This window comes from Calidris pugnax, unplaced genomic scaffold, assembly GCF_001431845.1.
Source record: "Calidris pugnax isolate Ruff unplaced genomic scaffold, ASM143184v1 scaffold1, whole genome shotgun sequence".
Lineage (NCBI taxonomy): Eukaryota > Metazoa > Chordata > Aves > Charadriiformes > Scolopacidae > Calidris > Calidris pugnax.
In genome coordinates, this window is record NW_015090800.1 from 10,223,965 (window position 1) to 10,237,010 (window position 13,046).

At 44.3% G+C, this 13,046-nt stretch overlaps 1 protein-coding gene across 1 annotated transcript in view; it reads right to left on the minus strand.

Moving 5' to 3' along the window:
• Window positions 1-5,388: 5,388 nt before the first annotated feature.
• Window positions 5,389-13,046, minus strand: part of ATP6V0A4 (ATPase, H+ transporting, lysosomal V0 subunit a4) — a 25,362-nt gene continuing 17,704 nt past the window's right edge. The window contains exons 16-20 of the mRNA XM_014937279.1: window positions 11,572-11,679; window positions 9,581-9,715; window positions 8,496-8,613; window positions 6,361-6,532; window positions 5,389-5,494 (exon numbers count right to left, since the gene is read on the minus strand). Coding sequence (XP_014792765.1) covers window positions 5,401-5,494; window positions 6,361-6,532; window positions 8,496-8,613; window positions 9,581-9,715; window positions 11,572-11,679 — 627 coding nt within the window. The 3' untranslated portion in view covers window positions 5,389-5,400. The remainder of the gene's footprint in view (window positions 5,495-6,360; window positions 6,533-8,495; window positions 8,614-9,580; window positions 9,716-11,571; window positions 11,680-13,046) is intronic.

A 13,046-nucleotide genomic window follows, 5' to 3' on the forward strand; every position in this document is an offset into this window, starting at 1 on the left:
GGCAGGGATTAAGTACACCGCTTGCTTTCCTGCTGAGTGCATGCTCAGGCACTGGGGTGGGGGGCTCAACCCATCTTCAATTTGATGACATCCTCTCCTTTGATTGCCTCCCTTCAGGGGTGCCAGACGGCCCAGGCAGCATTCACGGACACCCAGCAGTGGCTGGGGCAGCTGCAGTAGGATGAGAGCTCAAGGAAATTAATAACCTAGAGTATCTAATGAAAGATACAAAATCCCAGCAGAGATAGAGGGCAGCATAAACACAGAAAGCACAGAATTACAGTCCTCCCAGGATGGACACCTTAAAAGCATTATACTGAAGTACAGCTATAAGGAGGTCATTAAGGGCTAATGGCAGATTAGTCGGTGGGGTCACGTACACTGACCTTGTTGTTACAAATCATTACAGTCCAGCATCCAAGAGGATGTGTAGGATCTTGCTTACAACTGTCTCTCAGCAGTGTCCTCAGAGGCAGAAGAGCTGCCAGCAGCACACAGTGCCACCAGCTGACCATGTTGGCCACCAGCTAGGGACTGTTTTCAAGTGGAATTGGCTCAAAAGCAATCAAACAAGGTGACTGGAAGAGCCCATGAGAAGAAGTAAAGCTTTACTGTGTGGCTGAATAGCAAAGGGCTTTTCAATAAGAAAATCTGGGGACTTGTTTTTCTCCTTTTCTCTGCCTTTGTGATTAGTGACTTGCAAACACATTCTGCCCTAATCTGCCACATCACACCTGTGTTTGGTTAAACAGCCACTGTCCTAAGAAGCCTGTGGCAGGCACAGCCCAAAGGGCTGGCAGGCCAGGTTGGGGCATGCCCAGGACAAGGATCAAGCTCTGAGCTCTTGCCCCCCGCCTCCTGATGCTGGAATACTCTGCTAATTTTTCTGAGAGGTGTTGGAGCATTTCACTGTCTCTCACCTGCTCTGGCTACTATTCTGGGAAGCGCTGCCTCTCTTCCAGAAAAGGGGAGAAAACCCCAGATCCTGGTGTAGCTGTGCAGCACCTCAGGAGAGGCTTAGGTGCTTAAGCTGAAAGGATGCAGTGCCACCTCTGATACCACACAGAAGCCAAGATACCCTCAGAAGCCTCAAGATAGATGATAACACCTCTACGAGACCCACACTGCTCTCAAATTGCAGCAGGCGAGCAGGTGGGGTACCTGCTCTAGCATTTCAAACAACACCAGAAATCTGTGTGGGCATCTGCATGCCCCTCTCTCCTGAGTACTGGGGCAGCGAGAGCAAAATTCACTCATCCATAAGCAGACAAGAACCATTGTTCAAGTAAGTCCCTGGCACTGTACACTCTAGCTTAATGTTTATGTCCAAAAGACGGAGATTTAGATGCAACACTTCAGTACATCTCCTAACGGTTCCTACTAAACCCACAGTTTGGTCATCCCCAATATTTGCAGCCCCATTCGCCCTTTTCCGAGTAAAGCTTTCTTACCTCTGCAGTGTCTCAGGCACAGAGGAGCAGACCTTTCCTTTTTTCTTACTGTTATGTCCTTTATTCTCTTCTGTTATGTTCTTTTTACAGTGTCTTCATTCTCTTCTGTTATGTTCTTTTTACAGTGTTGGCGCTGCTGCGAGTTTGGGATCCAGCTCCCAGGAGTCAGGTTTCCTCCTCGTAGGGCACAGGCAGGTCCTTCTCCACCTGCCTCCGCCCCACAGAAGTAGGTGTTGCAGGTGGGGTTCCCGTGCTGACCTGTGCTGGTTCCATGGTACATACATGTGATCCCAACCTTACCATGGTAAGGTACACCACAGTGATCCCAACCTTACTGTGCAGCCAGGTTTTGGTGGCCAGTGAATCTGAGCTACCATAGGTATGTACTCTTGACTAGAAATGTGTATGTCAACCTTTACTACTCAAGTGTGTTGGCATTGGTGTAGGCCAGCGAAGATGCTGGGATGTTTTTTGTCTCTGTCTCATGAAGGTTCCCAAAATCCTTCTCTTTTGAAATACGTATATTAAGCTGCAATAGCATGTAACTCTCATGATGAATCTCATGCTTCCGAGCATCAGGAAGACATTTTCTACCAGCCAACATGTGTTATTTCATAGCCTTATTTTACATCTTCTTCTTAATAATCTCTAATATACAGCTACAGCCATTATTGGCATCTGCTGAACAAGATGCATGATCCAGGCTGCCAGATCCATACCGTTATGTTTCCATTGTAAAAACTCAGACCACGTGCATGCAATCTCAGGAGGGTGCAGATGTTCCAGCATTCCAGCTTCCCAGCACAGAAGGGAAAAAATGACCAAAATACCAGTGAAATTCTCAGCCACCCTGAGATGTGCTTTCAGGGCCAGGTGTTTGGGATTGAACAAAGGGATACTATGTCTGTTACATTTTTTTAACCACCTTGTGATATTTTAGTTATTTGCCGGGTAAATGCAAAGACTGATCAGAATGAAGCATGAGTGGAAGTGTCTACATGTGTGAAAGCTCCAGGAGAAATAAAAGAGTGAGGGTGAGAAGAAAGGTCTCCATGCTGACCAAAGACATGATGGAGAGCCATCATATGGGTAAACACTGAGGACGGTGCTGTTTGCTGCAGGAGACAGAGGCTGGGCTCCAAGAAACTGTTAGCTTCTGAAGTTTATGAAAGCTCAATCAAGAAACCAGTTCATTATCACCAGACCTAAGAGACTGCACAAGAACTCAATACCTGGCTTTCCTCATCTTCTATATCACCGAAGTCATCCTTGCAGGAGGGCTGGCCACACACAGCAATGGCTCTCGTGGGAAGGAATAAAAAAATCTAGGAGACAATGAGTGTGAGTGACTGAAAACAGTTTATATTGACTTTATTATCCCTTTCCCTTCCTACATGGTCATTCACTGAGTTTTTTTAATAGTAATGTCCCACAAAATGATATAACTCATGTCACCAGCTCTGAGAAACAAACACCTTTCGACCAATTGGATGAGCTTTAGATCCAGAAGCACCTGTTACTCCCTAGGCATTGATCCTGAGTCTGCCCTGGAGGTACACACCGAGATCCTGACTTGGGAAGAGTTCCCAGTCAGGTAACTACAAGTCACAGCTCCCCCAGCAATGGCTAAAGTCCAGATAAAGACACTGGGATGTTGTACCAAGGTCTGCTAGCCTGTAACAGTGGTCTCTGCTGCATCTGACCGAATCTGGTGGCCACATTCACAGCTCAGCAGCTGGGCCAGGAAATGGGCAGCCACTGCTCTGCTCAAAAATCCCCTTCATCTTCTGCAGGAAAACCCTTTAAAAACAAAGCACTCTGGAACATTTCTGCGTTTTTAAATAAGTCTTAAAAACAACCCAGATGAAAGCCAGGGCTCTCCTCAAAGTGTTCAAGAACAACCCTGCCTCTCAGCAGTATTTTGTCTGAATGCTCCCTGATTGTAAGTGGGCTTGGTCCTCATGTGGAGTGGGGAAGTGTTGTCCCTGTATCTCAAACGCACAAGTGAGCCACAGGCTCTGCTGCACTATTCAGTTGCGCACAGCAAGGGAGAGCTGAATACAGAATTAAGCCTAATGCTTGAATGGCTGCTTGGTGCAGTAAACAACAGACCATCTTGTCACCTGCAGTATTCACAGGATAACTTGTTTTTCTTGCTTAAAATGTAAACCTCAGACATAAAAGCAAAATACCAAGAAGTTCTAAAAGGAACAGATATTCCGTTTCAGCTAATGACCTTCTCAGTTACACCGCAATCATGTGGAAAGGCACAATAAAGATAAAATATGTGTTTGTGCAGAAAATCAAGCCTGCTGTTTCATAAAGCAAATTGTTTTCTCTGCGCTTGGTAATGCATCAAACTAGTTTGGGCTTTCTTGCTTCAAGACAGCTTTTCAACTGAATGAGAACAAATGAAATAGGCCTGGAGGAAGAAACAAAAGTGACATGCGTGTGTTGAGCAACTGTGACACCAGCTGCATTAATGTCCATGTGTTTTTTGTCTGCACTTTAGGTTACCCATGCCTGATACACTGGTGGCACGAGACCATGTCTTGGTCATGTACACACTCCTGTGCCCACCTCTTCTCAGCTCCAGCTGCTGCTTCAAAACCAAGCTGTTGTTAAAAGGGAAAAATGCTCCCGACACTGTTGGTAACTGATGTGCAACACCAGTATGGCTTCCAGGCACCACAAGGGAAAAAACAGAGCAACTGCTTTGCCTGGTGCTGTATTTTCTTCTTGGTCACTGTAGCAGGAAGGTGACTTTCAAGCCTGACCACTGCAGACTCATGGCCTGTGATGACTCTTCCACTGTGTGTCCTGCTGGGAGCAGTCCCAGGTGGGTTTCTTTGATGTAGCTGGATACCAGGGGTGTGAGGTTTGAAAATGGGGCTTGTTTGGTCACACTGCATGGCAAGGAGCACTGTCACCTTCAAATCCATTGGTGTGCTGCGTTGGCATTTTACATCCTCCGTGGTTAAAAAAAAAATAAAAATGTCGGTTATGATTAACACTATTCAATTTGAAAGATTAGTAATTCATGAATATTTAGGAAAGATCACAGTACATAAATACTTCAAATTCATCTCAACTGTTTTGATTCCTCTCTTCTTTCTGCTCATTAGGTATTAGCATTTCTACACAGTCTGTTTTAACAACCCATCTTGAAAAATACAGCACAGGGGGAGTCATCTTAAGTCTCCAGTGAGAAACAAGTCAATAGAGAGAAATAAATTGGCTGCCAATGTGGAAACTGGAGCACTCTTTTATTTACACAGCTCAAAACTAACACTTTTGTTAAGTGATGACGTGTGCTAACGTCTATAATCCAGTGCTGTCAAGCCCTGGAGCAAATCAGATAAAAAGAGGGTTGTTGTAGTAAAGCATGTAGAAAATTGCAAGCCTGCAATATGATCTGTCTTTGAGCTGGTTTGCATTGTGTGCTAAATGAAGGGCTGCAATCTTATAAGGGACCTAATCGTTGTCATATGATCAACCACAGCTTAAAACAACAGCCGAAACATATTTTCCTCGGGAAGAAATATGCCACAAAGACAGGGCAGTAAATGGAGCAAAACACATCCAGTTGATTATTAATAACCAATTTAATTCAAAAGCTGCATCTCCTCTTTTCAACCAAGCAGTAGGCAGTGCCGACCCAATCAAACACCGAGGACCAGGTACTTGGCAAAGACATCAGTGGAGCCACTCAGCCAAGGGTCCAGTCACCCTGGCTGATGTAGTTCAGCTCTCAGCTGATACAGCAGTATATGTGAATGCAGCTAGAACATTTTCATCTACAGCTGCTCTTCTTTCAAAGTCCACATCCCATTCTGTTTCATCCCATATACCCTACTTTGTTGGGCCACAAAAAAACAGAGCCTGGTCTGAGAAGAAAAGCAGCAGTTTCACTCTTCTGAGGTGCCATCAATTATGTGATGCACTGTTTTCACTCTTCTGAGGTGCCATCAATTATGTGCTTGAAGGAGAACGGAGAAAATTTGTACCCAGCTCCCACATAGAACTTGTTCTGGAACTCCACCCTGGAGAGAAACAAAGAGGGGCATCAGTGCTGCCCGCAGGCAGGACCTACAGCCAGCCAAGAGGCTGAAATGTGGCACCCAAGAGAAAAGGGAGGCCGTGAGAATTGGTGGCTTCTCAGCCAGGAGTGTAAGGTCCTTCTGGAGCCTGCAGTGAGACACATGGAGCCCAGGAAGTGACCTGGCACGCATCAGCTTTGACTTTCCATCATTCAGCCTAGAAACACTCTTTGTGAGGCAAGTTGGCAGGAGCTTGCCCACTAAATTGCTTGAAGCTCTGAGAGCTGGGATAACCACCTGCTGGCTGCACGCTCTGGGGGAGACAGGTATCTCCCCCTGCCTGCACAACGACAAGCAACTGCACCACAGTTTGCCTTGGCAGCGTTTGTGTTGGGACATTACGTGGTGAAAAAGGTCACAAGGACCGACTCAGGTTTTCAGTACGTTTTACATCCCCACTTGAACTCCTGCTGCTGTAGGTAGCCTCCAGAATTCTTGTTTAACAGTAACCCTGGATAGGATACACAAGAGGTGGTGTGGCTGTGGTGCTTTCAGGTGAAGCATGAAGGTCGAGATGGCCTTAGTGGCTCTGGGCGTTTACCAGGGCAGAAATTCAGGTTGCCATTTGCCACACATGCCCCCAGCCACTACTGTTTCAGGAGGACAGGCAGGTTGCTCCAGCGAGCAGCTCAGAGATGGGGCAGGGAGCTCGGACCTCCCTTTGGAGGAGTCTCCCTTGCTTCCTTTGCCAAGGTGGACTGATGTCCTAATGCATAGGTACTAGCGCAGCATGTCTAATGCCAGCTTGTGTGGCCACCTCTTTCCACAGCCTGCTCCAGGAAAAGCTCCAAAAGAACCACAGGACCTACCAGTGCAGACGCAGGGCGTGCAGAAAGGCTGAGAGCCCCTCCATGACAAGCAGGATGGCTACTGTCAGCACTGCAAATGCTGCAAAGATGATGAAGATGATGATGAGGCCTGCCCAGCCGCTGCTGTTGAACCCGTTGTGCATCACCATGGTCCAAAGGACCTCTGACAGTTCTGCAAAAGGAAATAAGGGGAAAACAGTTCTGAGCAACAGCTGTGGACAGACACCGTGCATACTCTGGCAGCTCACCCATTTTTCCCAGTTAGATGAATTGGCCTAGGATAAAAAGTACATGACAGTAACCATGTACACGAGAGTAAAACGTACGTGACAGTAATCATGCCTCTCCATGATGACTGGGGAAGGAAAGTGGATGCAGACTGTTTCCCATTGCTCCTTTTCACTTTGTTAGACGTGGCTGGTGCTGTTTTGGCTTAGCTTTGCAGCACGAGTCCATGAAGTACCAAGATTGTTGTTACCCTGGCGTGATACAGTCATCAGTTTAATTTGCACCTCTTTAACATAGCAGATGGGCAGAATCTGGAGCCTTCTAGGACTGCCTGCTGCTAAATCCCATTGAACATGATCGATTGGCATAGTCAATACATGTGTAGATTAGTTTAGCTAATTTAGCTGTACTGATTGATGCTAGCTAAGACCCACAGGAGACATGTAATTCCCATTTGTTCTTTCAAGCCACTTCTCTTAGGGTGTCATGGAGAAGCTATGGTGGGGGAAAAAAGACAACTGGTTGTTCTTACCCAAGGCAGGCTGTACTACTGTTTATGTTGCTTGCATCCTCTTAAAGAAACTGCACAGGTTTATATCAACATTCACATCACTGGTCTATACCTGACATGTCCATCTGACAGGTCAATAATATATTCCTAACTTAACTACCCCAGTCACACGGCATGGAGTAAGGAGTGAGCAATTCTCCTCTTGTGATACAGACAAAGCAAGGACTTAGCCCAGCTCCAGATGCTCCAGCTAACAGTTCAGCTTTCCATTTTGCCAGTCACTGGTCCTTGAGCCATGTGGAGATTCAATGACCTGTTACTTTAGGTGGCAAAAGATGCAAGAGATCCCCTGAAACTGCTGCCCTCAGGAAAAATACTCCTGCCAATGCCAGTTTGTGAGGCTGCAAAGGAATACAGTGGTTTTCCAGGCAGAATTCTGACATAACAAATAGGACTGCCTTTCGCTAAGCTTTTTAGCTGGTTTATTTTACTTTATTTAAATACTTGTGCTCCATGTAAAGCTAATGTGTATTAGCTTCCACTCAACTCCTACTAAGCTAATTTCTGTGCCAAGAAGTACAGCTCACCCTGTCAATCTATGATGTGCCAACCCTAGCCCCCACCTCCTTTTGTTTTCCTTCTTTTGTGTGCACAACTCTTTAGGGCAGGCACAACTCCTAGCCAGAGGCAGTACAGCAATATTAATAAAAAAACATTTCAGAAAAATTAGAGTGGTTGAAAATCTGAAGTTCCAGCCTGAGGCAATTTCTAGTATTTGAGCATTTGTTTTTATCTTAAATCAAGACAAAAGACATTGAAATGCTGTACATTTCTCCTGGAATTTGAGGTTCCACTAAATGTTGCTGGGGAAAAATCCCAGTGAAAATGACAAAAACCAGGAGTTCTTGAACCAAAACTTTTCTTTCTAGTTTGCTGAACCAGATAAAAATAACTGTTTCAAGTCATTTTGACATTCATCTGCACAGCCTGAGGCTATAGCAAGTGCCTCTTGGGAAATGAAGCTATGGTTTTCATACTGCTTTTACCTCTATGGACTGGACTACCTAATTAGACTGCACTTCCCACCATGCCACAACCCCATGAGGACTATTCCAGAGAGGTGGCTACAGAGCAGCATGGGAAAGGGGCCCCAGCCAGTAAATGCAGTCAGGAGCTGCCTGATGGATAGCTGTCAGAGATCACCACTGCAAACTGAGGTGGCCACCATGAAATGCGTGGATTGATCTGACCTGAAGGAAAATATCTCGAGACACAAATGTCCACAAAGAGAACTTTGGTTTCATGGAGAAATTCCCAGCAATAACCAAACACCAGCAGAAGCAGTGATCAGCATGGAATTGTTGTTGAGGTAACTAACAGGCAGGGAATCACTCACGTGCATGGGCTAAGCTCAGCGCCCAGAGCCGCAAGTAGGATGCTGTGTTGGAGATGCAGCCAAGGCAGTATTCAATGGTATGGATAGCTTGGTGGACAAATGTGTCTCCAAAATTGAACTGAAATGACATAAAACCAAACGCATTTTATTAGTTCTTAGTTCAGGACTTTGTGGTTAACAGAGCAACACTCCACCAAAGACCCTTCACGTTCCTCCCTTTTCCTTAATATGTCCTGAGCAACACACAGACAGTTCCCAGATAAAAAGACTGCTTTGAAAAGTGTCAATTCTCTATGATCTTCCCATACATTCTCCCCAGAGAAATACACTTCCAGCAAAAAGCAAACGTTCAGGAACCAGCTCATATTCCAGTCTTACAAATTCAAATCTGGAATAAGATGGCAATCCAATTGCCATCAATCTTTCTGATTTCTTGTAGAGACAGAAATTCTTATATAAAATAGGGCTTTTCACACTATCTGCCTATTAGCATACATGTTTTGGGAGACATCACTGAATAAGCACATCTTCTAAGACTGTGAAGGTTCCCTGTAACTGAGAACAGTCAGCCATATCTACAGTCAATATTGTTTGTACCCCCAACTGCTACAAACACTTTTGTCACTTAGTTAGCTGTGTTTCTACATAGTGCAGAAGCCCTTGACAGTATCTGCCAAAGGAAGATGGCCCTAGCCAACACTGCACGCTGCCAACTTTTCAATGCTCCTTTGCAATTTAAAGAAAGGAAAACTCACTGACTCTTGGGGAAGGCGTGACCTTCTCTGGGTGCAATATGGAAGTGAAACCCCCACCCCGGGGAAACGAAAACTTGAGGTTTATAAAAGCTTGAGGTTTGCAAGAATGTCTGCCCTCACCAGGTAAAACTAAAGGAAAAATTTAGAGCAATTCATTCTATTAAAATTCAAAGCTTACTCTGTTTGGAAACACAAACTGTTGCAACAGTGTGTCTTGGTATCTCGGTAAAAAGAAGGGCTGGGAACTCTGTAAAAGCCTTCCCCTTTACTTTGTGTCTTCTACTATTGTATCTGTCTGAAATTAAAGTTTTTCTGCCTACATTTTCTTACCTCTTCATCATCATCCTCATGTCCTCCATGGCCACCACTGTGGTCTCCCTGGGAAGCTTTCTTGGAGTGATTGGTCTCTGGGACGTCTACCTCATTTTCACCTCCAGAGGTTCCTGACATGGCTTGAGATCGAATCTTTCAGAGATAAAATATAATATGTCTTTTGTGTCATGCTACAGGTTGATAAGAAAATGAAGCAGACTGCAGCATAGAACTTCATCAATAACCTCCTGATGAGTAACATATGAAGGACTATATCACAAACATGAGGACAATTTCAACAATCGTCTGTCATAATGGGCCACAAAAACTGAGTACTTCTGCTGAATGGCTAATAATACTTAGAAATTTTCCATCCTAGAGAATTTTCCAGCGATTCTAACTAATTTGGAGCTAATTTCTTGTCTCACAATGCACCTTTTATACCCACCATAAGAAGATCCGTCACTTTTGGCAAATGAGAAAACTGAGGCACATTAAAACTGATGATCTCAATTAGATGGGTGCAAATCAAAGAAATTAGCGTCAAGTGAAAGGGAAATGGAGCCTGAAAGGATCAGGTGACTTGAGGAAGGTCACACTGTTCCTGGGATACAGACAGAAATACAATTCGGTTCTCCTGATTCATTTTAAATTGACAAAAATCTCATGACAACCCATCTTCTCTCCATAATTATTCTCCACAGAGCTTTTCTAGAGGCCTGAACCACCTGATCTGAACCTCACTCCAGAAATGACAGCATAGCATAAAAATAGCCCTACATTATATGCCTATAACAGTCCTATTATGCAGCATAATTAAACATGGACCTCACAGCTTCTGTCAGGTTCTGTCCTGCCACTCTTTATAGCTTCCAGCAGGTTTCATGGACAAGGTCTCATGATAACATATTGTTTCCTATTGCAGCAGTAATCATTGTCACACCCGCTTTGTCTTTGCTTTACCTGAATGTCAGCATAGAGAACAGACTTTGTTGCAAACTTATAAATCTGGGCAAATGTAAGGTGTGATCAGACAGCTAACATATGAAAATTAGGAATGGAAATACAGGAGCATAATAGGAGGTGGGGAAAAGCTGTCAGAAGTTGCCAGCATAAAAGCCAGAGACGGAGTCAGCCACATCAAGATTTCATCCAAATCCCAGAAGAATGACAAAATAAGAAATTACAGCACAGAGGCAGGGCTGCAAAGGTCTCCCAGGGATCTGGTTTTCAGTTATAGGTCAGAAGTGGCTGGGTTGGAAAAGGTCAAGCAGCGCAACCAACATGTCTTTCTTCAAATGGAAACATCTGTGCCCTATAAAAGGTACTCCAGGCACTAACTCCAACTATAAAGAGAAGTAAATCCTGACAGACAAGTAAAGCCCTGTTAGTGTAATAAAGGACAGAATTAATGAACAACTGGGAAATTGCAGCTGCCGCTGTTACGTGCTGAAGAGCTGGGCAAACCACAGAGCCCATGGAGGGCTTCATTAACGTGAAAGCAATCACTTAGGGAAGAAAGCACTGCTAGAAAGCAGGCAACAGCTTTTAAACCAAACCTCTCCTACAAGCAGTGTTGATCTCTCTAAGGCCAGGAGTATCGCAGATGCCTCATTTCTACAGAGCAGCCAACCACTGGTTAGTGGTGGCTGTGGACTGAGAACCGAGGTCTTTGCCCTCTGTTGGCTTTACAGGAACTGAAGTCTTTCTAAACCTTCTCTGGTTTTGGATATGACACTGGAAAGAGCTCAGTGTCAGCCTAACTCTTCTCCCAACAAATAGGGTATGGTCTTGTGAGCAAAGCTCCTGCTTCCCGTCCAGATGGCTCAGCCAAATGTCCACACACACGCTCTCAGCACATGTGCCATAAAGCACAGCTTGAAATCACCAGAGAAGCTCTGAGATCAGAGAAAAGCAGAATCAGACCACAGCAAGCACTCTTGGGGGTCTGTCTCCTCAGCTTTGCCTTTGCTGTACTGAATCCCCCTTGCCTGATCCACATCACTTACCATGCGCCGTGCTTTCTGGTGATTGGCTCGGAGGATGAAAGGTTTAATTAGGAGCATCCAGGGAACTGCAATCAGAGCAAATATGACCAAGAAACTCTGCACTTCTTTCTAGAAGACAAAGCATCAAGAAGAGCAAAAAGTTACTTTACTTCCTTTAGCCATCTATGTTTATGGTTAGAAACCTGATTCTATAAAATTATATATTTTTATACAACAGATATATTCCCTGTATCAGTTCAGTCTCCTCTGTTGCAAGGACACCAAAATAAATGTGTACTGTTTAAGGCTCCAGAAAGCATTGTGAGCTAGAGATGGTTGGAAACTTGGAAATTAAAGGCTTTCATGTTGGAAAGGGTTAATTTGGCAAAACCCAATGTTACTGACTTCAGCCTGGCTCTCCAGTGTCCCAAGTGAAAGTCCTAACTGCTGGGTGAGCCAGTCAGTCTGCCTTGCTTTGATCAAAGAAGAAACGCCACAGTAAGAGCCAAGTCACTCGAGTCTTCTGGAAAGCAGGGAAGCCAGGATTTGCTCAACGTTTGCAATTCTAGGAGGGAATTGAACACCACTAGCTTAGGTTTGATAATACATTGCCCTCACAATATAAGGTGTTCTGGTGCAGTATGTCACCCATACTGCTGTGCTAACATAACTTTTGGTACTTCAGGAAAAACAAACAAACAGAAAAAAAAAAAAAAGATCACCAAAGAAACCCCCAAACTACAAGTTTTGTATTTTTTTTAAAGCTGGCTCAGATCTCTGATCATCTTACGGTTGGTCCATACAATCTTTGCATTCAGACTACCCAGATGGATGGCACAATTACTGGTGGGGTAAGGGAAAGGGAATATGATTAAAAAATGACCATCTTGGAAACATTTTGGGATGTTACAAAGCAAAATGTTATCCAATGACTTTTTGAAGGCTGGGAAAACTGTGCTTTCGCAAACTGCCCTGCAGCCTTAATGCAGTTATTTGGAACTGATGAGGGTTCTCTACTAACTGTCTCACCAGCAGCCCTGAAACTGAGCTCATGTTGAAGTGCCAGAGTGTGCACCTGTATAGATGTAGATGCATACATGTGGTTAGAGGCAGCATTTGCTTGCAGGTTCTTCACTGATACTGCTGATGTAAAATCAAGAAAGAAAAAACATAATCCGTGTTCTGAGCAAATAAACAGAGATGGCTTTGAAAGAAGATTTTTCTGAGGGGGGATTTTTTTCTTTTCAGTTTGTTTTTTTTTTTTTTTTTTTTTTAAGTGAACTCCCCAAAGGAGATATTTCTGACAAAAACCTGCCAGAAAATCCTCTAGTTACACCTATTTTTTAGCTGAAAATATAAAGTTTTCAAGTTTTCCAATGAAGAAATAAGAAATTATTAAGGAAAGGAGAGGCTTGCTTTGTCTCTAGCATCATGCCAAGACTTCAGAACACGCATCTGCAATACCCACTTTTACATATCTAATCATCCTTCTTTCC